The sequence below is a fragment of the Lacerta agilis genome, chromosome 5 (assembly GCF_009819535.1).
Source record: "Lacerta agilis isolate rLacAgi1 chromosome 5, rLacAgi1.pri, whole genome shotgun sequence".
Lineage (NCBI taxonomy): Eukaryota > Metazoa > Chordata > Lepidosauria > Squamata > Lacertidae > Lacerta > Lacerta agilis.
In genome coordinates, this window is record NC_046316.1 from 49,093,826 (window position 1) to 49,117,873 (window position 24,048).

Here is a 24,048-nt window from a genome sequence, read left to right on the forward strand (position 1 = left end):
TATTCGACAGCAGGAACTACTTGCTCAGCAATGTTCAAACTCTGAATTCATTCAATAGTTTACTTAAATGGATTTTCTGTACTGCTGTATCAATGAATATGGCAATATGATATGCTGTGTAAAACATTAAGGTGAAGTAGCAATGCTCTGTTTCCAAAGAAATTTCACATGAACAGGATAGTGGTTGTAGATTCTTACAGATTTACCCAACTGTACTGCTCCCTTTTAAAATATATTCAAGTATGTAGTCATTTAAAAATGGCATTCAAAATCCTGCTCTAGGATTTCTGTATTGTTTTTCACATCAGAGGTCAACTTAGCGGTCTTACATATGTTACTGAACCTTTAACATAGCATGGGAAACCTTTTTGACCCAGCAGGTCAGATCGTTCACCTCTGCAGGACAACTCTTGACAGATGGCAGCTAATTTGCCTGTTACCTAATATCATAATGATGCTGGATGATTGCCATGAGGGTTGCCACACCCACCAGCCCAAGTCCCTTGTGCAGCACTTGGGAACCATAATGCAAGTGGCTTTGCCAGCCCTGTGCTCAGCAAAGTGCAGTGTATTGGGCTGACAAAGCTGCTTTCTGCAGAGATCAGCTGAGCAATTGGGTTTCCCAAGGTTTAGGTTTAGAAAGGTTGACACTTCTCCGCTAGACTTAATAAAACTTGTTTCTATTCTGTTTAATATACCAATATGCTAAAGAGTACTATTTTGTGTTGTGTTGAATTATTCATTTGTACTGTCACTCTTGCATTGATAAGATGAGCAATCAAACAATGAAAACATTCAGTGCACACCCTTCTGTATGTAGACATGTCTAGGTTCATGAGAATTTAAGGTGTTTTTAAAAAACCCATTCTATCTAATTCATATACATGCAGAGATTACTGTTAGAAGGTAAAGTACTGGTACCCTAACTTTAGGCTGTAGGTTCCTTGGACTCGGGACTGGCAAAGGTTGTGCAAAGACAGGTTGGCTCCTGTTATTCCATTTCCTGGCAGAGAGCCATGCTGCTGCCTCTGAATTCTGCTTTATGTGTCTGATAGCTTTTCATGTAAGAAGGAAACATGCTCTGCTGATGCATTCTAACTGAGCCAGTCAGTACCAGCTATGGCTGGATACAGCCAAAATATTCCCAGTCTTCTACTGTAGCAGAATACTTCTACCAACTTGTATGCAAATTCCTTCTACACTTCTCTTTTTTACAGCTAATCTTCCATCAACTTTATGTCTGCATTGATTCTCACATTAAGGCTTTTAACCATGGCTGCAAACTAGTTTGAAGCTTATTACAGGCTAGCATTAACATTGGTGCAAACATATCAATGTACCATAATTAGCTAAGAGTGGGAGCATGTCTGCTAATAACACAATCCTATTAACCATGCATAAAATCAGCAATTTTATGTCAGCAGTGGCCTCTTTTTCTTGCCATGCAAATCCATTTCTGTGCTTGGCAAGCTTTTAGGATGAATCAGTTAAATTATTCCAGGATTAGTTCATTGTAGAGTAATGATGCTGGCATACAATAAAACTAAAGTGCACTTTAAGCAGATAACACAAAGGGCCACAGGTAGAGGTCCTCTAGGAGCAGATTAGGAGACGAACCATAGATAAGAGTAAATGATTATGTACTTCTATAATTGTTTAAGAAAACAAGGCAAAAATCTTCACGAAAGTTTATTTTGCAATACATTCTATCAGAACTGTTCATTTTTCCAGTATTGTAGAAAAAATAGATGTTCCAGCCACCATTTGCTGAATTAATTTAAGAGCAAATCAATTGTTCCCCTGGAAAAAGATGAATACATCTTATGATCAAACTAAATTCTTAGATTCTTTAAAACAAAGAAAAAAACTTTTTTCTCCCAGCAGCAGCCAAAATAGGGTTCCAGCAGCTTAACGACCCATTCTATAAAGCTTTGTATAAACCAGTGATTTCACTATAAAAGCACTGTCCTTAAAACAAAGGAGTGGCAGGCAGGCATCAATGCAAAACAAGGAATGATTAGGTCAAACATATGGCACTTCCAAAATAGTAGCTTATTTTAGCAAACCTCCACAGAAAGGTTGTTACTTGTTCTGTCCCAACTATAGATCCAGAGAAAAGAAAACTGAAGAATTTCCCTTGTGAACACAAGTTTATAAAACCGTCAGAGGGTATTTGTTCCCCAAAACAAGTGCATCTCTTAAAAAATAAATGAACTGTGCTAAGCAACTCTTACTATAGAATATATACATATATATTCCCTTAAACATCTACAGCTGCAAGAGTTTGTTCATTCAGTAGCTTTCAGCTTTCAGGCGGCCTCCATCTCCTTCACTTACAAAGCGCTTCCTTCCCCTAAAATTAAATATACAATAAGCTTTCAGTATATCCCTTAAACTTGGCCATATGAAGAGGAGGGCAGAAAGTTAATTTGCAATAAAAGAAATTGTAAATCACCCTCAAAGCAGTGTGGTTAGTTATATGTATGCAAATTATAGACACTTGCGTTTGCTCTGTTCTATTAGCTGCATATGAGCTGCTTGTTGGATTCAAACTCTGATGGGGGCAGGGAAGGAAAGTTTGGAGCATTAAAGTGAAAGACCCAAAGCCAGGAATCTGCAAAGGAGAACCCTACTCTGACATTTAAGAATAGATTGAGATTCCAGAATTGGCTTAGTTAATATCCTAGTTTTGGCGAGGGTTATGCTTCAAAATCATTTATTCTGCAAGAATCTAAGAATTATTCAACAGGGTTATAATAAGTTATGAAAATTAAAGTGATTTAATAACCAGTTTCTTCTGACCCCAATCATCCTAGCAGAAGTGGAAAGAAATTAAAAGCAGCTACAGCACAGATTGGCAATATCTGAGAAAGCATAATGTAGCAACATGAAAACACAAGTGAAGTATCCATATAGTCTTACTCTCTCATATTTATATGCTGTCTTTCTTCAGTTGTAGAACCCAAGGTGGAAAACACATAGTTCCCAGGTGGTCACCCATTTAGGCACTGACTAGAACCAGACCTAATTCACTTCAACAAGGTGATTGGCCTCTTGGGCCTTCAAACCACATGCTCGGATTTAGAATGGAAGTTTGGATCAGAGATTCCAAGCTATTCCACCCACTTTAGCCAGCAGCAGTCCTAAGACAGCCTGTACTACCATGCAAGGGGGGGAAAATAAGTTGCCAATCTGACTTGATTAAATTCTGTTGACAAACTAGCTAGGTTTGCACTCCTTGGACTTAATTTGCTGCACAGCTACCTCTCTGACACAGTGATCCTTAAGTATGTACCTGGAAGGACAGAGGTCTCTCATTGGTTTGGAAATTATTCCTGCTCTAAAGCATTCCTCTACAAACCGCTCAAGCACAGAATATGAATGAGGCACATCAAGATTAATGTCCGGGATTTCATGGTAAACTCGTTCATAGCCCTGCAACATCAAAATTAGGATAAAATTCATTATCTCAGGAATTTTCAGTATAAATTAAGTAAACTTTAAAAATGTTTCTATCTAAATGGGTATGTTACCTTTAACTTTCACTTAAATATATATAATTGTATGTCTTTTATATCTGTTGCCAGACTTTATACTAATTTAGTACCCAATATGTACAGTTAAAATATTAGCAGTGGCAGACCTACATTTTTGGGGCCGTGGAGCTTAAACTGTGATAGGGGCCCTTTTGCAACCAGCAATGAAGTCTGGGTAACCACTGTTACCTTCTTCAATGGGGTTGTTCCATGACAGTTCATAATAATAATAATAACTACTACATCTCACATTTTGAATAAAATTGCTGTACTGGATTATCTCACATGTCAAAGTCACTGGTGTGAATAAAAAAAATCCTATGCCTTATAGTTTTCAAGTTATGGAACATGAAAATTAGGGAAATGGTATATACGTGCATGATGCATCATAGAATGATTTGAGTTGTGTGACTCAAATTCAGTCTACAAAACCCAAAAAATGTGGACTAAAGTGTCTTCTGGGGCCCCTCCAGGATTAGGGTCCCTGAAGCTTAAACTTCATTGGTTTCATAGTAGATCTGCCCCTGAATATTAGGTAGCAGGTGACAATAGAGCCACAGTTACTAAACTTAACAGACAACTAATCTGACTTGGTACAAGAAAATTTCTACATTCTTCCTATATTTTCTTTTTTAAAATACTGTTGAAAAACCCTCAAATTCTGTAACGAAGTCAGAATTTGTGTTCCCTGATCTAATTCTACGGCTGTTCATTTAATACCCATTACAAAACACAAATAAATGCAACCTACTGTTCTCAGCTATAAGGATATTTAACAGGAAATGCTTGGAAATCTGTTAGGCACACTTACTCTTTTCATTTGGTCCATAGTAATGACAGCAGACCTCCAGAGGGATTTCAACAAATTAAGCATCAATTGAAAGTTTGTTTCCCCAGTTGATTCCAAAACCATCACAACTGCCTAAAATGTAAAATCAAATGAATTGAATGTTCAGGTAGAAATGGTGGAAAAGTACATATTTTAAGCAAGGAACAAACATAACTATACTGCAGAGGGAAAAGGATATTATGGAAAGCACAAAAACAAGCTTGAGAAGAGAAAATCTCCCATAATCAGTAGTGTGGAAGGCATCTAACGACTTCAAGGAATTTGATACTATGCATTTCTATACTTTGCTGTTCAGGTCCATTTTGGTAATCCCACAAAGTGTAATAGAGAAACATGTTTTTGAAGCCAGTAAAAAGTATAAAAGGAAGCCAAAGGTGATATGAAAACATTCTCTTTTGAAATGAACAATAATATGCAGCATTGATATTCCCTTCATTGAAAATGAAGTAAGAGGTAGTCAATGTATTACTTAAGAAGGAACTTCAGTCTTTTTATTTACCAGGCATTTTATTAGGGAAATAAACTAGTATAAAAGGTACAGACTAACGCAGGCTACTGTAAGAAGCATCTTTGTCAGCTTACAGGCAAGTGTAAAATAGTACCACCAAAGAGAAAGTCTCAATAAAGTTCCTTCAACATAAAAATCATTATGCTTGTTAAAGTTTTAACTTCAGAACTAAACTTCCAATGACAGTTATGATACTATGTTTAAAATAAAATAAAATAAAATAAAGTTTCAATCCTGCCTTACTTCATATACAAGTTCATGGTGAAAATGTGGTACTTCTAACTCTTGGAGACAACGTTCTGCTTCAGAAACATCTCCTGACAGAAGGTATTCTTTCAACAGCATATCAATCTAGTAGATTAAAAATACAGGAATGTATAAGACCAGATGTTAAAAAGCTTACAATTCTGAAATCTACAATGTATTTCAATTTCTAAATTAAATGTTTACTAATGAGCACCCTCTATGGCACAGTGGTCAATGTTTTCTTGATAAATACAAAAAAATGAATTCGTTATATAACGCAGGCAAGATCCCAAAAAATAAATTATGTATTAATTATTGTAAATGAGATATAAATGAAATTGAAATGAAATATTGTTCAGTACATATGTAATCATGAATGAATAATCATGAATTACTACTGTAGAGGAAAAAACAAAGAGGCAACAGTTGCTTTGTCCAGTAGTTTACTCTACATCTCTTCCTACTTGCACTCTCACTTTTGTGGCAGAACAGAGGATACCACTCAGTGGGGCCACTCAGACAGCATGCAAGAAGAGCAGCCAGTGGTAGCAGAATACCACCAAAAGACAGCTTGTGAGCAAGTTGAGAAGATGTCCCAAAGGCACTGGGCAGGAGTTGCTCCCACCTCTGCCTTGCTCGCTTTAGATGGTGCAGCAGGAAACATTAGGCCTGCTTAGAGGTACAGGAGGAGAGTGGGAGGACCAAAAACATGTTGTCAAGGGGCCCCTTGTAACACTGAACCAGCCCTGTTAACTGGATATAAAAGTTAACCACTAATGAACAGCTGAACTTAATTACCTACCTCTTTAACAAGATGTTTTACAGACTGCTGCCCGCCTCCTGATCCCCATACATTGTCAATACGTTTTCCACCTTTGGTCATACTCAGCAATACAGTAGCTCGATCCAGAGCAGCCCTGTGAAGAGAAAGGAGAGTTGCAAATAAAAGCAAACATTTAAGAATCTATACATTTATCATTATGACTGAAGCCTTTAAACTACACTGTAAAATCTGCATTAACAATGAGATGCAAGATTTATACACCAAGATTGCTATTGTAACAAAGTGACCTAATATTTATGGGGTCCAGTAACTTGTGTTCAGCATTAATTTAGGTCAAAAAGCTGTAGCTTGTTCACTACAAATCATCAATCCAATTCAAATTATTGTTCACACATTTCAAAGTTTTACACAGTGAATATAACAGCCACATTAGTTTATTTCCCAAAATAATCCTGCAGCAGGGAACTATTATTAGCTACTATTTAAGATATGATACATGTTTCTTGATTGAAAGGACACTACCTGCATGATGTTTCTTGGGTGAATTTTCTTAAAAAAACATAGTACATGACATAGAGTACCCCATACCCATCATATCCAGATGTTTGAGATAATTGCTTGTTTCTTCTATCTAAGGCTCTAGCACCTCAATATTCTAACACTGCAAATTTTAGAACTGATGCCCTGAACATCCAAACTTAGCAGCTGCTGATTTTTCCTTAAACTTCAAATATTTGTCTAAAGCAGCAGAAAGGAGGCAGCAGAAACACTATCTTCATAACTTTTCAAGAAAGAGTATAAACCCCAATCTTTGATGTTTTTATTTTTAAAAAAGTAATAGGTAAGCCTTCTTCAACCTGGCAAATATAGAATTTTTACTGGGTTATCACCTTTAACTGTGAACCCCAGCTATGAAGGGCAATGCACTTACCGAGCCTGGACACAGTCCACAGTGCCTTTGTAACCATCTATGTAACTATTGCAAAGAATCCCATCTCCGACTGCTCTTGCAATAAATTGACCCACCAACTGCCATGAAAAAGAAATATGTCTTACAGACTAAATTTGAGTTAGACAGGGTTTCTAAGATCAGTCACAATGTCACACGAAGCAGTAATACACCCCCAAAATGGGAGAAGGAAGCCATACCCAAGCACCCCTGTTGTTTCCCCCTCGGGCTGGTTCAAACAGCAGTACAGTCAGTGCTACCACCTCAGCTGCCTACATTTCTTAATTTTACATAAACAGATGAGCCAATTACATGCAACTACAAATGTAATAAATAAGAATATATTGGCAAAATACATAAAAGATAATAAAAGACATTGGGTGGTAGCAGGGAAGACAAGGAGTTCAGGTACACAGAAAGTTAAGGTAATTGTGCCGTGATGGAATTTGCATATAAATTCCAATGATTTAGCCATTAGGAGTATCAAAACTTTAGATAAAGATTTTATTGTGTACCTTTATGCCATAAAAGTACTTTAATAAATGTGAGCAACAGATGTTACCACAGAAACAAATTATAATTAATAATAGGCAATGCTTTTTTCAGCCGGAACTCACCGCAACTCAGTTCCGTCACCTCTCAAGTGGATGACATTGCCATTATAAGAGAACAAGGGAGATGTTCATGGTGAGGTCTGGCACCTCTTTTTCTAAAAAAATAGGACTGATAATAGGTATTTTAAACAAACCTGAGGTGCTCTGGGAGTGTCCAATACCAATTCTGGCATCTCTCTGAGAAGCCTATCAAATGATTTTTCAACGTCTTGTTTGCCAACTACTGTCCCACACAGGTCAGCAAGAAGTTTAGATGTCATTTCTCTGTGACTGGCCTTTCCCTCCAGAGCCAATGATACAGCCAACACTGGTACACTGTATTTCATTTCACCAAGATTGAGGTCTTTTAGCATCTCCTAAATATGTGGAAAGTAAAATAAGCAGTCGTTTTATTTTAGTTCAAGTGCACATGAGTTTTATTGTAGAGATGAGAGGAAAAAAAACAAGCAAGGAAGAATGTCTCTCTTATGGAACCAGTATAGTAAGAGAAATTCTCTACCTAATGTGTTTACAAGTTAAGTAAACTCCTTTGACATAAGGGAAAATTGTCCAATTGTCAGAGGAGACCTACTGAAATCAATGGATGAAAGTTACTTAAATCTATTGAGTTCAATGGGACTGCTGTGAATATGAGTTATTTGGGAATCACTCAGGAGCAATTTTAATCCTTACTATATTTTTGTGGAAGTAGCAGGAGAGAGTTCAATCTAAATATATGAATTTTAAAGATAGGTACCATTTCTACCTATAAAATGACAAATTGGTCTTTACCATGAGTGACAACTTTCTTAGGGTTTTAGTCTTGTTTTAAATACACTGGCTTGCTTTTGTGTTTTTAACTGTCTTTATCTGATGTGTAAGGTGCCTTGAGGCTGTTGTTTAGAAGGCAATTAATGAATCAATGATAATAAATAAACATTATTACTAGATGCCATCAAACCAATCTGCAACCCACATACCCACATTTCATAATCTAATAAAAGTCTATGTTTATGCCATTAATTTTTATAAATACAGAAATTGTAAAAGTAACATTAAGGACCTAAGTACCCCACTCTTGAAAGAACTATTTTAAATCTCATTAATCACTGCTTGTAATTTCCAAAATATAAGCCATGAGACATACCGCAACTTCATTAGTATCCCCATGTTCAAAATATTCCTGGATTATTGGAGTTAGCGTTTTCTCAAATGCTCTTTCTTCCAAAGGTGGAACTACTGTTTCATAGACACAGTTATCCTGCTTTAAACAAAGGTGCAACAAATTTAATAAAACAAAATTTATATTGGGGAGGCTCAGAACAATTCAGTTTTAGAATATAGTTCCCCTAAAACTTTCACAGGCTTTCCACTCATAATCCCTTTAATACTGGCAGTCAGGCTTCTATGAGTAATGGCTTTGTACTCTTCAGTTGCTGCCATAAGTTTCAACTACTCTATAACATGAAGAAGGAAGAAGCAAACTGTTTCACTAATCCAAAAATGGAGAAATGCAGCTATAGCTAAAGATGTGATATGAAAAACGGCTCACAGTGTGTTCTTCAGCTACACTTCAATTCCACCTTCAGAATTTATCTGTCAAGTGAGCAGAACAGCACGGCAAATGCTGCTTCAAACCCCTATGTTTTGCTCCTTCCCAGTTGCTGATTCTGTCACTGGGCCACTGCTGTTTCCTCCTCCTCTAGGGGCTGTTAACTAAGCACAGAATTAAATGTCTGAGGCTAAACAGAGTTGAGATGGATTTTCAGAGGGACTGTATGCCCAAATTCTGTTTTTATCAAGACTAGAAAGAGTCAGTGAAAAACACAGACTACTTACATTATCAGTTTTTGATGAAACAACTGTTCAGGGGTGGGGCACTCATCAGATGAGGAAACTAACCATTTTACTTACCTGAGCATCATCATAGTTGGGATCTTTAATGTCTACTTCCTCCAAATCATACACTTGCCCAGGTGTTCCCCAAACACCTTTGCCTCCTGCTCCACCTGAAAAAAATGTTTAACAGCAAAGATGAGAACCAGACTACAAGTCAGTGTTATTTTTGTCTTATTACTTCACTCTAAACCTCTCATAGAAATCTAGTTTTCAAATTCACAAGAAAGGCTCACAGAAGCGTTCGCTGACATTGTTCACTATCTTCCTAATATGAACAAGACAGGAGGCAATCACTTTTAATAAGGCTAAATAGAACAGCATAAAAGCTATCTGCAGCAGTCATTATCAAGTCTCCAAGTATTTGTGTTTGTTTTATTTAATTAACAGTGTTCATATTAAAATTATGAACCCTAAAATTTCAGAGTTCTAAATTAGAAAAGTATTATACATGCAGATATAAACTATGCAGATCTCTACTGTGTCTATATTCTTGTTGCTATCAAATTAATGTAAAACAAAACATTTAGGAATAAGCACAAAATGAAGATAAACCTAAATAAACTATCAATAGGTTATTTCTGTTTGCTGTGATTTCAAAACACACCAACCTTTCTTGGGTAGACCCCTTCCCTTTCCTGAACGAGATCGCCTATCCAGATGCTTTCCCTTTGGACTTGTTGGTACTGTGACTCCATTCTTCAGTGCTTCCCCATTGTCACTCACTGAATCTCCTCTTCCAGAGTCTCTAGAGGAGTTTTTTCTCAGTCTCCTCTTTGCTCTGGCATTGATCTTAGCTTCATTAATAGACGTTACAGCGTTCCAGTTACCATTGATTTCAGGTTTTGTTTCCTCAGTTCCACCATTTTCTTCATCACCGGAAAATGGAGTATCACTCAGATTATCCAGTTCTCAAAAACAGAAATATACAGGAAGGTTTAGCTATTGACCAAGGCAAGTAATTTTAAAATCACACAAATTTCCAATATGGTAAAAGTTCCAACGCCATTCTAAGCATTATGCAAAAAAAAGGGGGGGGGGGAGTTTTTTCCTTGACAGATTTAGTTCTTGCAGCTCTCCTGCAAAAGTAACAAGCTACCGGTAATTATTGGGTGAGAACAGGAAGAAGGGTTTCAGGGGCATTTGGTGGAGGGGGAAGAATCAGTTGACAAAAGCTAACATGGTATTATAGTCACAGTGGGATATACTGCAACAAAATTGTAGTTTACCTATTGCAAATTATATTCATGAAGGGTTTGTTTAATGATGTGGCTGAAGTACAGCCCCACTTTTATATCTGTAAGTCACATTCATATGTATAACAGTGGACAGTTTAAGACATATATTTTTCATCAAACCTACAGGTGTTTGTGTCTTAAATGTATTTTTGTGTTTATTGTGCTTGCAGTGCTATACAGATGAGAGATTTATATAAAAGCTTTTATTTTTAAATTGTTTTGTTTATTTACTGTGATTTGAACAATTACTATGCAAATATGGAAAGGTGGCACATACCCAGTATATTTTTAATAAATACATTAGAATTTGGGGGGGGGGGGGCTTGATTATTGTACAGTAGTTATTTTACACAGGAATATGTATTTTCCAAAAGTTAAAAAAATCAAGGGGATTTTTGAAAATAATAAGCAACAAAGACCTAGTTCAACTTCTTATAACAATGCAACATGCCAATCCAAGAGCAGATGGAATGGGATACTGTAAAATTAGAACAACAAAGTCATTAACAAACTCAGTAGTATATCTCAGAACTTAAATAAGTATTAGAAACAATTTTCTCACTTTAAAAAAACTTGGTTCTTTAGTTATGTGTTCCATTATATGATGGAAATGTATTTTGCAGCATTTCAAGCATCAAAGACCACAAATTAATTGAGTTGATTCCTTACCTGTCAAGTTGATGTTGTATGTCTGCTCATTTCCTGTTTCCATAGCTGTTTGACAGTAACTGAAGCAAACGCCAAAAAATTGTTTAATATTGTTGTTTCAGACCTAAACACAAAAATAGAACATTTTAGTGCAATTAGAACTATAGAAACTGTAACTGTACAGTGTACTTTCTTTGATAAAACTGTAACACAATATTTTGTAAACATTAAACCTTATGCAGATTTCCTATTTTTATTATTTAAAACTGATTCAGCCAAGTTATTCTCTTGCTCCAAAAACTTCTCTTAAGCTTAGGATTTGTAAATTCCTACAAGCTGAGGTTTGGCAGGAATCATCCTTCCCTTCTATCAGACATTTTTTGAAAACTACTATTTAGATAGGCCTTTGTAATACAGTATGAATTTTCTTTTTTAACCCACTCAGTATTTATGTTTTTATGCATATTTTTGTTGATTTTATTTTCATACATATACTACCTTGAAATGCTTTTATAGAAGGACTATAAATACATAATTAAAAAAAATATTTTTACTTCATTTATCCAAACAACCTATAATCATTATTTCCACTTTGCAGTGGAACTCGGAGAAAGTTGCTTGTTTGCCATCCAAGTTCAGGACTGAGCTATAAATTTAATTAAGACTAGCATTTTTATTTATTTATCTAGTTAGTGTGTGTGTGTGTGTGTGTGTGTGTTTGCATCTATGTACCTATGTACATCAACAAAACAGAAATTTAGGCTGCAAGCCTTACTACCTTGTTTTAATATTTATATAGCACCAGCTCTGCTTAGGTATTTTGTAGGCATAACACCTTTTTTTGGTAATTGTTCCATCGTTTTATCAGTCCTGTCAAAATACCATACAGATAAAACAACGAAAAAGATACTTTATTTGTATTCATTCTTTCACTCTCAAATAAATTGGCATCATCCAAATCTAATCACATTTGTTTTAGATAGCATAGCTACAATACTTCCACCAGAGGGAAAGCATGCAGATAATCCTAACAGATCTTATATCATGCATCACAATTTTTACCTGTGTAGCTTTCATTAAACATTCAGCAGTCTCATTTGTGTTCCCAGGCAATATCTGCCCCAAGTTTTTTTCTCCTTCCCCCACCTTTTATCCAGCAAACACTATGCATTGTTGAGTGGTGAGATTATGACATCAGGTCTTTCACATCATACCTCATAGCAAAGAGTTTTTCAGCCTTACCTTAGCCAATCATTCAGAAGTTTGCAATGTTCTGAAGCACTTTCCTTTCAATAGAAGTGTTTCCTTAGATCTCTCAAAAGGCAGAAGCTCGGAGAGTTGATTTATTAGCTTGTGAGGTTAATTTCTGTCCTCTTGGTAGAGTATTCCATTACATGCAACAACTCTCCTTCAAATCCAAAGGAAAAGCACAATGTTCATATAGAAAAATGTATAATTTAACATTGGAATTATGTATCTGCAGTATCTTGCGGATATGCAAATGTACAACCCTTCATGAAATTAATAATTTCTAAGTGACAGCATGGGCAGGGAGTGGCAAGCAAACCAAAACCCTCCCCACACATCTCTTAGGACAGCAGAGGAAGACAATGCTGAATCCTTGGGGGTAGCCTTGTTCCAGATAGTAACCCACTAGTTCAAAACCACAGAATTAACTTCTAGTTTAACAGCATAACCAAACACAAATGTTGTAAAAGTACTACATACCAACACCATGAGGTGTGGTGCTGCAGCATAAACAAATTAACTCTAACACAAAGGTAAATGGGATGTGTAGGACAGGAACAAAACAAAATCCATTAAGAAGAAAACTCTTCTCACTTCTATTACATGCTTGCTAAACCATCCTGGTTTTGTGGCAACTATGAGCCTGAGGCTACAAGAACAGCAAAATCAATGAAGCATCTGATGAGACATAGTTCATGATTGCTATTACACATACACTCCAGCTGGCAATGAACAGTTGGCATGTTCTCTAAAAGTGTAGAATTTTTTGAAGGCCTGAAGTCTATAATATGGAAAACCTGCCTCCTGCAGAAGACTGCCTGTGTTCAACTTGTTTGACACACACTTTAAAAATAAGAAAGGGAAGTGGTTGTATGGTTAGTCGATCTTTTTAAAGTTTTAAAGTAACATCTGTTGCTAGACCTTTAAATGGTAAAGGAAACTGTGGTTTAGGAGGCATTTCATTTTTGATCTTACAGCACTTAGAATTTTGTAGTTCCTCTATGGTGTTTCTGAACAGCAAGCAACACACATATTCTCAACAACAAAAACAGTCCTGTAGCTCTAGAGTACTGAAAGGGTATGTGGTAGCAGACTCCTCACCCAATCAATTTGTTTATCCTGAATGCCAAATTAATCCAGATTACCAAATAATATAAACATAATCCAAATTAAGTAAAGAGGGTCAATGTGGTCGTGAAAACTCTTTTGTTAATCATTAAATGCTTTATTGAGGATGTTTCCATGTGAAGAAACTGATCTGGTTCAGATGTAATGGGGAAATGGTTTTCCACTACAATATTAAACTGCACCATACCTCAGGTTTATGTACATTCTCCTCCCTGAAGGAACTTCAGTGTAAAACTAGTCACAGTTCCCTATGACATCCAAATTAAAGGAGCTATGGTTTCTTTACCCTATAGTTAGTAAGAACAAACCAGAAAAACATGGTTTCAAATCATAGCTTGTTCTCTCACTTTAACTTTAAACAGACCACAGTCAGGGATTAGTGGTAAATTTAAATTCAAAGGCAAAATCTTTCTGTCTCCTTTTCTGGATGGGAGGATGAAGTGTGGTAGGCCTCAAGTTTGCTACAATTCATTTTCAAAACAGGAAGCTATGGTTTACTGTTATGTCTGAATCATGCCATTGTATCCTGAAAAGCAACTTTAAGTTGTTTACAGGGGCTTCATTTATTTGAACTTCATTAAACTTGTACACCTCAAGCACTAATCATTCTAATAAAATAGAAGAGACACTCATAACATTGTTATACTTTTGTGGTCACTCAAATTGTAAGTAGACTAAGGTATGCTGAAGCCTTAAATTCAAATGCCAAAGCTTGACTAATGAACCCTAATAAAAGTGTCTTTAGATAATGCTGACAAAGTGGCATAGTAAACAACTACAAAGTGAGGTAATGCTCTCATTCTTCAGAAAATGATTTTGGCAATGAGATCTTATGGATTCTGTAATATAAAACTTCCAGGTCCAGTTAGTCCCTTATTATTGCATTCCACAGAAGGGGATATTCCGATGCTAAACCAGATTCTGAAGGATAAGCCTTTTGCAGCAAAAATAATGGGGTCTCTTTTTGAGAAATACACAGAACTATAACAATCTCTGTACTGATATCCAGTTGTCCCAATGACAAATTGGGGAAAATCAGTGCACATAAACTGAAATAATCCAGTGGAGGGAGTGTTGTACAAACATTTGTGCAACTTCACCCTGACCCCAAAAGCATTAAAATGCAGGACCATCTAGCTTGCTGAGACGCAAGCTGACAGGTAAATGAATCAGTACTTGATGGACAATTGTGGTTTTCAAACATCAATTAACTAGTTACAGGTAGGTAGTCGTGTTGGTCTGCCGTAGTCGAAACAAAATAAAAAAAAATCCTTCCAGTTGCACCTTAGAGACCAACTAAGTTTGTTATTGGTATGAGCTTTCATGTGCATGCACACTTCTTCAGGCTCATACCATTAACAAACTTAGTTGGTCTCCAAGGTACTACTGGAGGGATTATTTATTTATTTATTTATTGTATCAATTAACTATTTTGACATTGATTTGCCTGCCACAAACCCTTGTGCGGCAGAGAATTCTGGGGCATCATGTTACAATTCAGTGACTTAGGTCTACGCTGGTTTTCACTTTTGCTCCACAAAGAGCACAGTCTCTAGCCCCCCCCCCAACGCTCCCCAGCAGTTACACATTAGGAGGTGAGGCCAGCAGTGGAAGGCAAGCTGCCTTTTGCGTGAAAAACCAACTGTCACCCTTGAAATCAACACCCGGCCTCAAAAAAAGAAAAAAATGCTTTCAAAAAGCAGCAGGATTTTCCTGATCACGGTCTTCATCACATCACTGAGAAAGCCCTTCCTGAGGGAAAGAATATACTCCTGAGGTAAAACGATGGGAGGCCCCAACAAATGATAGGGCCTGTACTCAGCATAACAACAGCTCTCTCCTCCCTTTTAATACACGGGCACTAGGCCAAGCTAGGCTGTTCGTCTATCTAGCCCAGCGCTGTCTACGGAGAGCGTTACTGATCGCCTGAGGCCGGTTCATGAGCTAAGGTGGGGCAGGGCGGCCATACAAAGGCCAAATGACGGACGTGAAGGAGGCGGAAAGGCGAGGAAATTGGCCCCCTTCCTCCTGAGTCGGCAGACACGTACGTCCCTCTCCGCTCGGCGTCGCGAAAGGCGGGAGTGCACAGCCCTAACGGGAGATCTCCCATTCCCGTGCTCACGTTTCTGAGGAGCGGGTAAAGGGGGGGGGGTGCGCATTACCGTAGGCAGCGGCCCCGGAGCTGCGCCACACGGTGTTTGTTTTTGTTCTGCCCAGCAACACGGCCACGAGCGGCCGATCCTGATTGGCCCAGCCTCGCCCTGGGGCCCGCAACAGCCAATGGAAAAAGGGACTCCGAGAGGGCGGTACGGGGGAGCGTTCAAAACAAAAAATCAGGAGGAAACAAATGAGTTATGAGTGTCAAAATGGAGGGGACGGGAAAGGGCGTGTGACGTGACGCGACGCGGGTGAGACCATCCAAAATCCAGGTGGGGTGGGGTGGGGAAGGTACCTTTAGCCAAGGGACGACAGAGGAAGCCATGGAGCTGCCTCACTGTAGCCTGGAGATTTGCCCACTCAACATTTTCTGCTTGCAGCTGATACAAAGGTGTACTGGAGGGCTCTCACTTCTTTGGCTCCCAATCATGTATCAAATAAACTACAGTTCTTCCCAGAGGCTATCATTTTATAGAGAAGCGCACAGCCTAGAGATCTGTTTGTTAACAATTTATCCTTCTTGAGCTTCCATATGTTTACTTCCAAGGAAGTCCATTATTGGGGCTTACAGGTAAAGGTGCAAATGGTTGTGCTTAAAGTTGGAGGAGCTCAGCCTTTCACACCTACCACTGGAAGAAATTCAGAAGGTGGAGCTTACCCAGTAAAGAGTGGCTATGATGAGAAAGGCTGCAATTGTTGCTTTTTTAAAAAAGAGTGTTTATAACCTTCAGCTCCATGACAGCCTGAAAAAGGTTGTCAACCCTATACCACACATTTCAAAACACTTTTAGGCTGCACAGCTCACTAACTAGGGAGTAATTTTCATTGCACTTAATGAGAGATACTTCTGAGTAACAGTGGTGTAGTTGTTAGTGTGTTCAACTAGGTCCTGGGAGACCAGGGTTCAAATCCTCACTCAGTTCGGTGATCTTGGGTCAGTCACTGTTTCTGAGTCTAACCTACCTCACAGGTTTGCTGTGTGAGGGACTTATAGAAAAGATGGAATACAAATGTAATAATAAATACCATTAAAAATGCACAGGATTGTGCAGTTAGTAAAATCAAGTGAACTTGTTCTATCAAGGACAAGTCCTTGACATTGCTTAGATAATGTGTCTCAAGCTGTCAAGGTCATTCTGTATTTGGCCCTTTGTTATCTTCATGCTATTGTCTGATGTCTGAAACAAGAACCTTCTGCCTCTTTTTCCTCTTCTTGCTGTTCCTGCCCCAAGCAAATTATGAAGGCCCTTTGATGTTTGAAGTTTACTAAGCCAGCACAAGGCTGTGGTTCGGAAGATGCCTGTTCTTGAAGTTTCGAACAACTGATTCACAACTGCAGTCTTCAGAGTCAGTACTAGAAAATGAAAGTGAGCCTACAAAATCCTATTTATGTTAAGCTCGCATAAAAAATGCAAAGGTCACAAAATGCAAGTAAATGAGTTAAATCCTATGCAGTCAGAGTCTCTGAAATGGCTGGCTTAAGCGGTTTGAAGATTGATATGTGCACACAGCTTATGATTAACCAACCTCCACCCTCTCAAAAAGACCTTTTCTTGATGTTACAGCTTAATTTTTCTTAAAGTATACTCAGAGCCTCCCTATTAATTACATACTGTGCATAACATTGAATGCTGTGCAGCCGTACTTAATTAGAAGGCTTAGTGCTAATGTTATGAAGTATTATTACTCTTAGATATTCATTGCAAGACAAGCTGATATACATCACTGATTCTCCCAGGATGCCACATCCCAGAGCTCTTTTAGGGATAAGATTATATATGGTGTAGTTCCATTCTGTGACTGCATTTCTCCTCTGTAAACAAACGTACTGATCTCTCTATAGATGAACCCCTTTGAGTACAGGGCAGTTTAAATGTAAGGTTCAGAACTGTAACAGCACAGGCTTCAACATAAACTTACTTAAGTAGTTAAGAGCTATACAAGAATTAAAAGGCTAGTCTTGTTACTACCGGTTCTTAAGGCAAGTCAGAAATTGTTTGTATGTCAACGTGCAACGCATACCTAACCTGTACTGTAAACATCTGGGAATCTGCATAAGGGCCATTCCATGAAAAATGAGCCTGATAAGAATGCTAGATGAGCGCTGGACTTTGGTGAGGAAGATTCCAAACGTGCAGTCTAACCATTTTTTAAAAAGCTAAAGACAAAAGAAATTTATTTTATGGACCTTCTTTTCAAAAGTCCACCCACGTAGTCTTCACAGAAGTGTTCAAGTTAAAAGTTTTCTGATGATTGTCCCACCCGTGACAGCATTTTTCCTTAATTTTGTATCGTTAAATTTCTTAAACTTAATTCCTGATTGCATAGTTCTAACCAATAAGCATTGATTTAAATAGATATGCTGAGTTTATCATTGATTCACCTCCCAACTCAGTTTTTCCATAAATCAAACTTATCTCAAGCTCCATGTCCTTTTTTTGTCCCACCCGTGACATTATTGTCCCACCCGTGACATTATTAACGTTTAATAAAATTGTCAAAAATATCCATAAAAATAATAAAAAAGTAGTATAATGTTCAGCATCTTATTAAGAACATAGTTTAAATTTTGGTTGTTAATTTTTATGTATATTTACATTGTTACACATGTGTGAATACCAAAAAACATGGTCAAAGTGTCCCACCCGTGACAACGGAATGGCCCATAAGTACATGGTTAACATATTAACTGTGTTTATGCAGATTCCCAGATGTAGTTTGGAAAGAGGTAATGACGCCACTCTAATGGCTTAATTATAAATGCACACCGACAACAGCTTGAGATCCCTAAGTCACTTCCTGATTTGTCTTTGAAATGTTTTGAAGCACACGCTCCCAAGTTGTAACCTATAAGCATTCAAGAACTAAGCACTGCTAGGTTTTACCTCGCAGGCCTCCTTTGCCTTTAAGAGCTGTGTGACAGGCAGAAATTTACCATGTGAACATTTACCTAGCAAGCAGATTCAACGATGCCAGATTTTGCTTCCACCAGGCAGAATCCCCACAAATCATAAGTTTGTATCCTTCCTAATAACAAATAGAATGATATTGTCCCACCGCCTCTTCACATCCAGCCATTCCCTGGAATCATTACAGCACACAAATCCTCTAGCTATAGAAAATAATTGCTACATGGGATATGTTAAACCACTGGTGCTGACCTTTTTAAACTGTGCTAGCCTTTTTTATTTTAAATGAGATTGCACTAAAACACATTGCCCTGCCTCTGCTGCACCCTTCTGTTTTTATCTAGGGGTATTGCAGAATCCATTACCCATACAACAGGTTGGGATTATATCCTAAAAACGGAAGAAGAGCCTTTCTGGGTCAAACTAAAGCAGGACACGAACACGGTCTCAGGTGATTCACTGAAACTGGTATTCACTGGCCTACCACCTACAATAATAGCCACTGGTAGCCTTATCCTTTAAGTCTGTGGCCATCACTTGATTCTGTGGCAGTGAGCAATCAGAAAGGGAAAATATGCTGCAAAATGATAAGTTTCTATTGATGCACAAATTTGTATCACTCATGAAAGTCTCACCATTAAGAAAATTAGGTGGTGAGAATATTGCTGTCATGATCCAGGGGAAGCATATTTTCAAACACCTGTCTCCACATTGCCCTAAACACTCCACTGCCCTAGTTCTCACAAGGTGTCCTTTGAAGTGTTGCATAAAACTCTGTAAAGAGTCTAAATTGTAATTTAGTAGCTGAGCAATTATGAGAGGCTGAAACCTGGCTTAGTGTTTCTCAAAGAATCACAAAACCATGCTGTCTGAAAGAACCAGAGCTACTCTCTAGCCAGTTTCCTTGTTCAAATCCAAAGCCATCTAACCACAAAGTGAGCCAAGCATAAAGAAAGGCTATCTTAGAAATAGTGTATCACACTCTCTAACTAGGCAAATAGCACTGCACACGACTCCAGCAAACCTAATGCCAAGCCACGTGTTGCCGGAAAAGCAAAACACCATCAAAGTCGCTAGCCAATCAGACCTGGGGAAAACATTCCTTCCCAATCAGGCAATGAAGATAAGCGAAACCCATTGGCAAGTCTCTGGAAGAGAGGTTGCACTGGCCAATTGCAACTGTGCTACGCAGCGTCCTACCTCCAGTTGGTTCTCCCGATTTACTTGCAAATTATGCCACCTAAACCCCAATGTCGTCGCCACGCACTTCACAATACCACTAGCTAGCCCCTAACTGAAGCTGAATCCGAAGGCACCCTTCCTAAGTTTATCGAAGCCTCCATTAAACTACGTGGGAAGTTTAGATGCATGCAAACAAGCCCAAGTAGTAGCCAGAACAGATCACAAAAGTAGTAACCTTCAAAAAACCGAACAATAAAAGACCACTGACATGTAATAACAGCACTTCATTTACCCCACCACAATCCTACTTAAAGCAACTGGGCGCATCTGCAGCAAGGCGCACACCATTCCACTGCACGCTTACCTAGGAGCATGCCCCATTGGACGCCATTGGGCTCATTTCCGAAATGACTTGCTACAGGACGGCGCTGTCAACCACCCAGGTGAAAAGTCCCGCTGACAAGTGTGTAAGGCTTCGATTCTACGCACTTTATACGAAAGGGGCTTCCTTCCGAGGAAAGAGGTACAGGATCGGGTTACATGCCGCCCATAGATTACAGTCTTATGCCCATTTTCTCGCTTGCAAAATCTCTTTTAACACAATGGAATTTATGTCCCAGTAGAACTGCACAGGATTGGCAAAAGCGCAGTATAAGGATACAGACTCTTGCCTGGGACAAAAGTCTATTGCATACAGTGGAACTTATTTTCGAAAAAGCATGCATAAGATCGGGCTGCAGTATGACGAAACACTAAAAAAAGCAAGCCAGCAATCATAAAATTGTTATCTCCCTTTCTCAACCGTTATAGCCAAAATGTATTATCAATTCGCTTTTTTTAAAAAAATGGAGCCGAACTTGATTGCCGAGAAACCGTTTAGGAACAGCTCCTTTTGCTCAGATACGGGGATTTCAGCTCACATTTTTGCACCGAGGTCGCACGCCGCTTGCTTTGCATCTCTGGGTTTCTTTTCAGCAGCAAATGACAGCGAGAGGCAAAGAGCTACCAGCCTAAATCACCAGCTACTTAAAGAATTAAAATGTGAGAAAGTAACCCTTTTCCTCCTCTTGCTTTTACCCAGAAGCTGTTGATCCTAAAACTCTGGCCCACAAACTCTCTCTCGCCTAGTTTTCTCCTCGGCAGATCAGCATCAAATTCCTCCACTTGCGACTGTTTTCAAACAACCCTTTACTCCCCCCCCCCCCACACGTTTAAGGCGGCGGGGTAGTCCCGCCTACGGAGCGCAAAGAGGAAAGCTATTGGACGAGGTTGCCCGCACAATTAGAATAGTGGGCCTTCCCACCCGAGAAGGGCGGGTGTTTGTGAGACTTTTTCCGGGGTTCTTCGAAGCTCCGTTAACAGCCATTTTTCACTGGCGCAGATGATTTTGCTTAAGAGGCGTTCCGTTGGATTCCGGTCTGTTGGCAAGGCTAGTTTGCTTTTGAAATTCCCTTAACGCTGCTGTCTTTTACATGCAGATTCACTCCAACGTCAGAATTTATCAGTTGCAAACCTTCCAAACAGAGTTAACATGCCAATGGATCAGCTTCGTTACTTTTTATTTTGTGATTGCATTGCAGTTATAATCTCACAAAACATTTTTACAGCGGTGGGAGGGCATACCCTAATCTTCTAATATTCCCCATAATATTATGCGTGCAAAAGTAATGACTTCGAGAGACCATTTATTGGGAAGGAAATCTCCCGTGAGCCTTGCTGGGTAGTCACTAGACAGCCATGATTGCCTTACAACCCTTGGTCTTGAACCTACTTGCAGATAGATCGTGATCCTATTTGCACATAAGCAAGTGCCGCTGATTTCAATGAAAAGCTTCCCTGAATGCTAAGGAGTGCGGCAAATTAAACTGAAAAATGGAGGAACTGCACGCATACCCGAAAGCGACACGTGGGCGTGCCTGGGTGGTTACGGAAGAAACAGGAACATGCTGGCTTCCCAGAAGGATGGAAGGGGGAAACGGAAATTTGACTTACTAAGGCTTTCTTGTAGACGGTGAAGGAAAACGTTCCTGCTGAGGACCACGCCTCCTACTGGAAGGTTTTTGCCTTCTCTATATAAACCAGGGATGAATCCACGTCACTTGAAAATCGCTAAGGTTCATGGCAGACAATTTAAGGATGTTTATGCGGCCTCTTGTTTAGCAAATGTAATGCACTGTGCTAGATGCTACATGTTAAATTTCAATACATTTAAAAATCAATAGGAATATTTGAATATTGTAACTAATGGATTTTTAGTGCAATGGATGTTCTTTGCACACACACGCCAGAGACCACCTGACTGAAGCTCATGGCTCACTGGTGTCTGTGGACCAGTTTGTGAACTCTGCAGAGTGGCAATTCAGAAAACCAGTGCCCCACCCTGTATTATGGAATATTATCTTATTCTGGGCATTATGGGCCATGTGGGGTGGGGGTGGAGGCAAAGTAGCTGGTGAACTGCCTGTAGTGACATTTACACTACAAAAAGCAGAATTTGTGAATGGTGGTCATGTACACTAACCCAATAAGATTCCCACATGATTATTAAAAAGGCAGGTGTGATATCATGGTGTGTAAATCAACAGAGCTGAATAATATATCCCAAGTTTTCAGCCAGGTGATACTCTTTGAAATATATGCTGAATATAAAAAAAGGAAGAGGGGCCCAGGGTGTGTTGCAATATGTTGATAACAGAGCCAGACATGCCTTTTGGGATCACAAGTCATTTGTTTTTCTGTCCATTCTTGCTGCAACAAGACATGCACTTTGGAAGCACTCCACCTACCAAGAGCAGCGCAAGAGAAAGTGCACCATGATCTGATTGAGCCAAAATGAATTCTTCACGGAGAGAAACAAACAACGCTGAACAGACTTTGCTTCAGCATGAAGGAGTCACATGTCTGGTTTCCCAGCTACACCCACAAGTTTGAACTATTGGAGGCTGTTATTGCTGCTGCTGCTGCTGCTGCTGCTGCTGCTGCTGCTGCTATTACTACATACTAACAGAAATCTGAGTTACCAGAGTGTGGTTGCATAAGTAACCAATACATCAGCACTCAGATACAAGGAGGCGGCACTGGTATGCCCAGGATAACTCAGTGGTTCACAGAAGTTACTCCACCCCGCCCCCCCAAAAAAATCTTTAGGGGAAGGAAAAACCTAAAAGAGGGGAGAGCAAAAACTGAGTATATTTAGAAGGCATGGAATGCTGACTGCCTGTGGAGAAGGGATGGGAAACCAGGAATGGGGCAAGAGATAGCGTTAACACTTAACAGTGAGTGTGACACGCTGCATCTTTTTGTTGTAGGTCCCACTTGTTTTCATAATATTTAACATTTGCCTAGTGCTTTCAAATATTCAGAGTGCTCTTCATGCACTATCTAGTTATAATCCTTACAACAACCCTGCAAGGTGAAGTGAGGATTATTAATCCCCCATTGAGCTGATGGGGGCCAGTGGCTGAGAGAAAACAGCTTGCCTAAGGCTACGTGGCCAACTAATGGCAAAGCTGGGCCCGCAACACTCAAACACTGACACCCTGATTCAGCTCTGGAGACCATCTCAGCTGTGAGTCCCGGAAGACCTGCTCCCTGCCTTGCTAGGCTAAGGTTACCAGACTTCCCCGTTTCCCAGGGACAGTCGCTGGATTTACAAATCAGTCCCCATACAAAATCCATTGAAGTTGAAAAGTGTCTCCGGATTCATTGAAAAAAATCTGGTAACTTTATGCTAGGCTTTTCCTACCTGGCCTGGGAGGGTGGGGCCCTGACTGACTGAATCCAAAAGTTGAGACTGCTGAATAATAATAATAATAATAATAATAATAATAATAATAATAATAATAATAATAATAACTTTATACCCCACCCATCTTTTCCCCAGCCGCTCTGGGCAGCTTCCAACTGAATATTAAAATGCAATAGTCTATTAAACATTAAAAGCTTCCCTAAACAGGGCTGCTTTCAGATGCTAGGGCTGGGGTGGTTTAGTAAGTTTTGTTGGGTTTGTGTGTGTGTTGCTGTTATTGAAACTTTTTTTTGTATCTTTGTTTTAGATCTTATGATTTATTATGTGGAAATTGTTTCAATTTGGTTGTGTACTTTTTATTTATTGTTTATGGCAATTTTTGTTATGTTTGTGATGATATTCTCGTAAGCTGCCTTGAGCATGGAAAA

The 24,048-nt window shown here is 38.9% G+C and overlaps 1 protein-coding gene across 5 annotated transcripts; it reads right to left on the reverse strand.

Moving 5' to 3' along the window:
* Positions 1 to 1,677: 1,677 nt before the first annotated feature.
* Positions 1,678 to 21,034, reverse strand: PDCD4 (programmed cell death 4). 5 transcript variants are annotated; one of them, XM_033149699.1, is made up of 13 exons: positions 20,950 to 21,034; positions 12,491 to 12,656; positions 11,270 to 11,372; positions 9,974 to 10,273; positions 9,381 to 9,475; positions 8,614 to 8,730; positions 7,622 to 7,843; positions 6,856 to 6,953; positions 5,943 to 6,057; positions 5,138 to 5,245; positions 4,348 to 4,458; positions 3,296 to 3,435; positions 1,678 to 2,353 (listed from the first exon to the last, which is right to left on the reverse strand). In XM_033149699.1, the coding sequence occupies exons 3-13, from the start codon at positions 11,310 to 11,312 to the stop codon at positions 2,293 to 2,295; spliced, it is 1,410 nt and encodes a 469-aa protein (XP_033005590.1). In that variant the 5' UTR covers positions 11,313 to 11,372; positions 12,491 to 12,656; positions 20,950 to 21,034; the 3' UTR covers positions 1,678 to 2,292. The 5 variants fall into 5 exon arrangements, with proteins under 5 accessions (XP_033005590.1, XP_033005592.1, XP_033005594.1 ...); XM_033149701.1 differs by having other exon boundaries at positions 8,614 to 8,727; positions 20,927 to 21,033; XM_033149703.1 differs by having other exon boundaries at positions 1,678 to 1,800; positions 20,927 to 21,033.
* Positions 21,035 to 24,048: the final 3,014 nt, after the last annotated feature.

What these genes read in the sequence shown, in the direction of transcription:
- PDCD4 (XM_033149699.1), bottom strand. Translation starts at nt 11,312, where the DNA reads ATGGAAACAGGAAATGAGCAGACATACAACATCAACTTGACAG. An exon ending in TAAAACATCTTGTTAAAGAG is followed by an intron (nt 5,246 to 5,942) that starts GTAGGTAATTAA and finishes TTAATCTACTAG; the next exon opens with ATTGATATGCTGTTGAAAGA. An exon ending in ACCATGAACTTGTATATGAA is followed by an intron (nt 4,459 to 5,137) that starts GTAAGGCAGGAT and finishes TTTACATTTTAG; the next exon opens with GCAGTTGTGATGGTTTTGGA.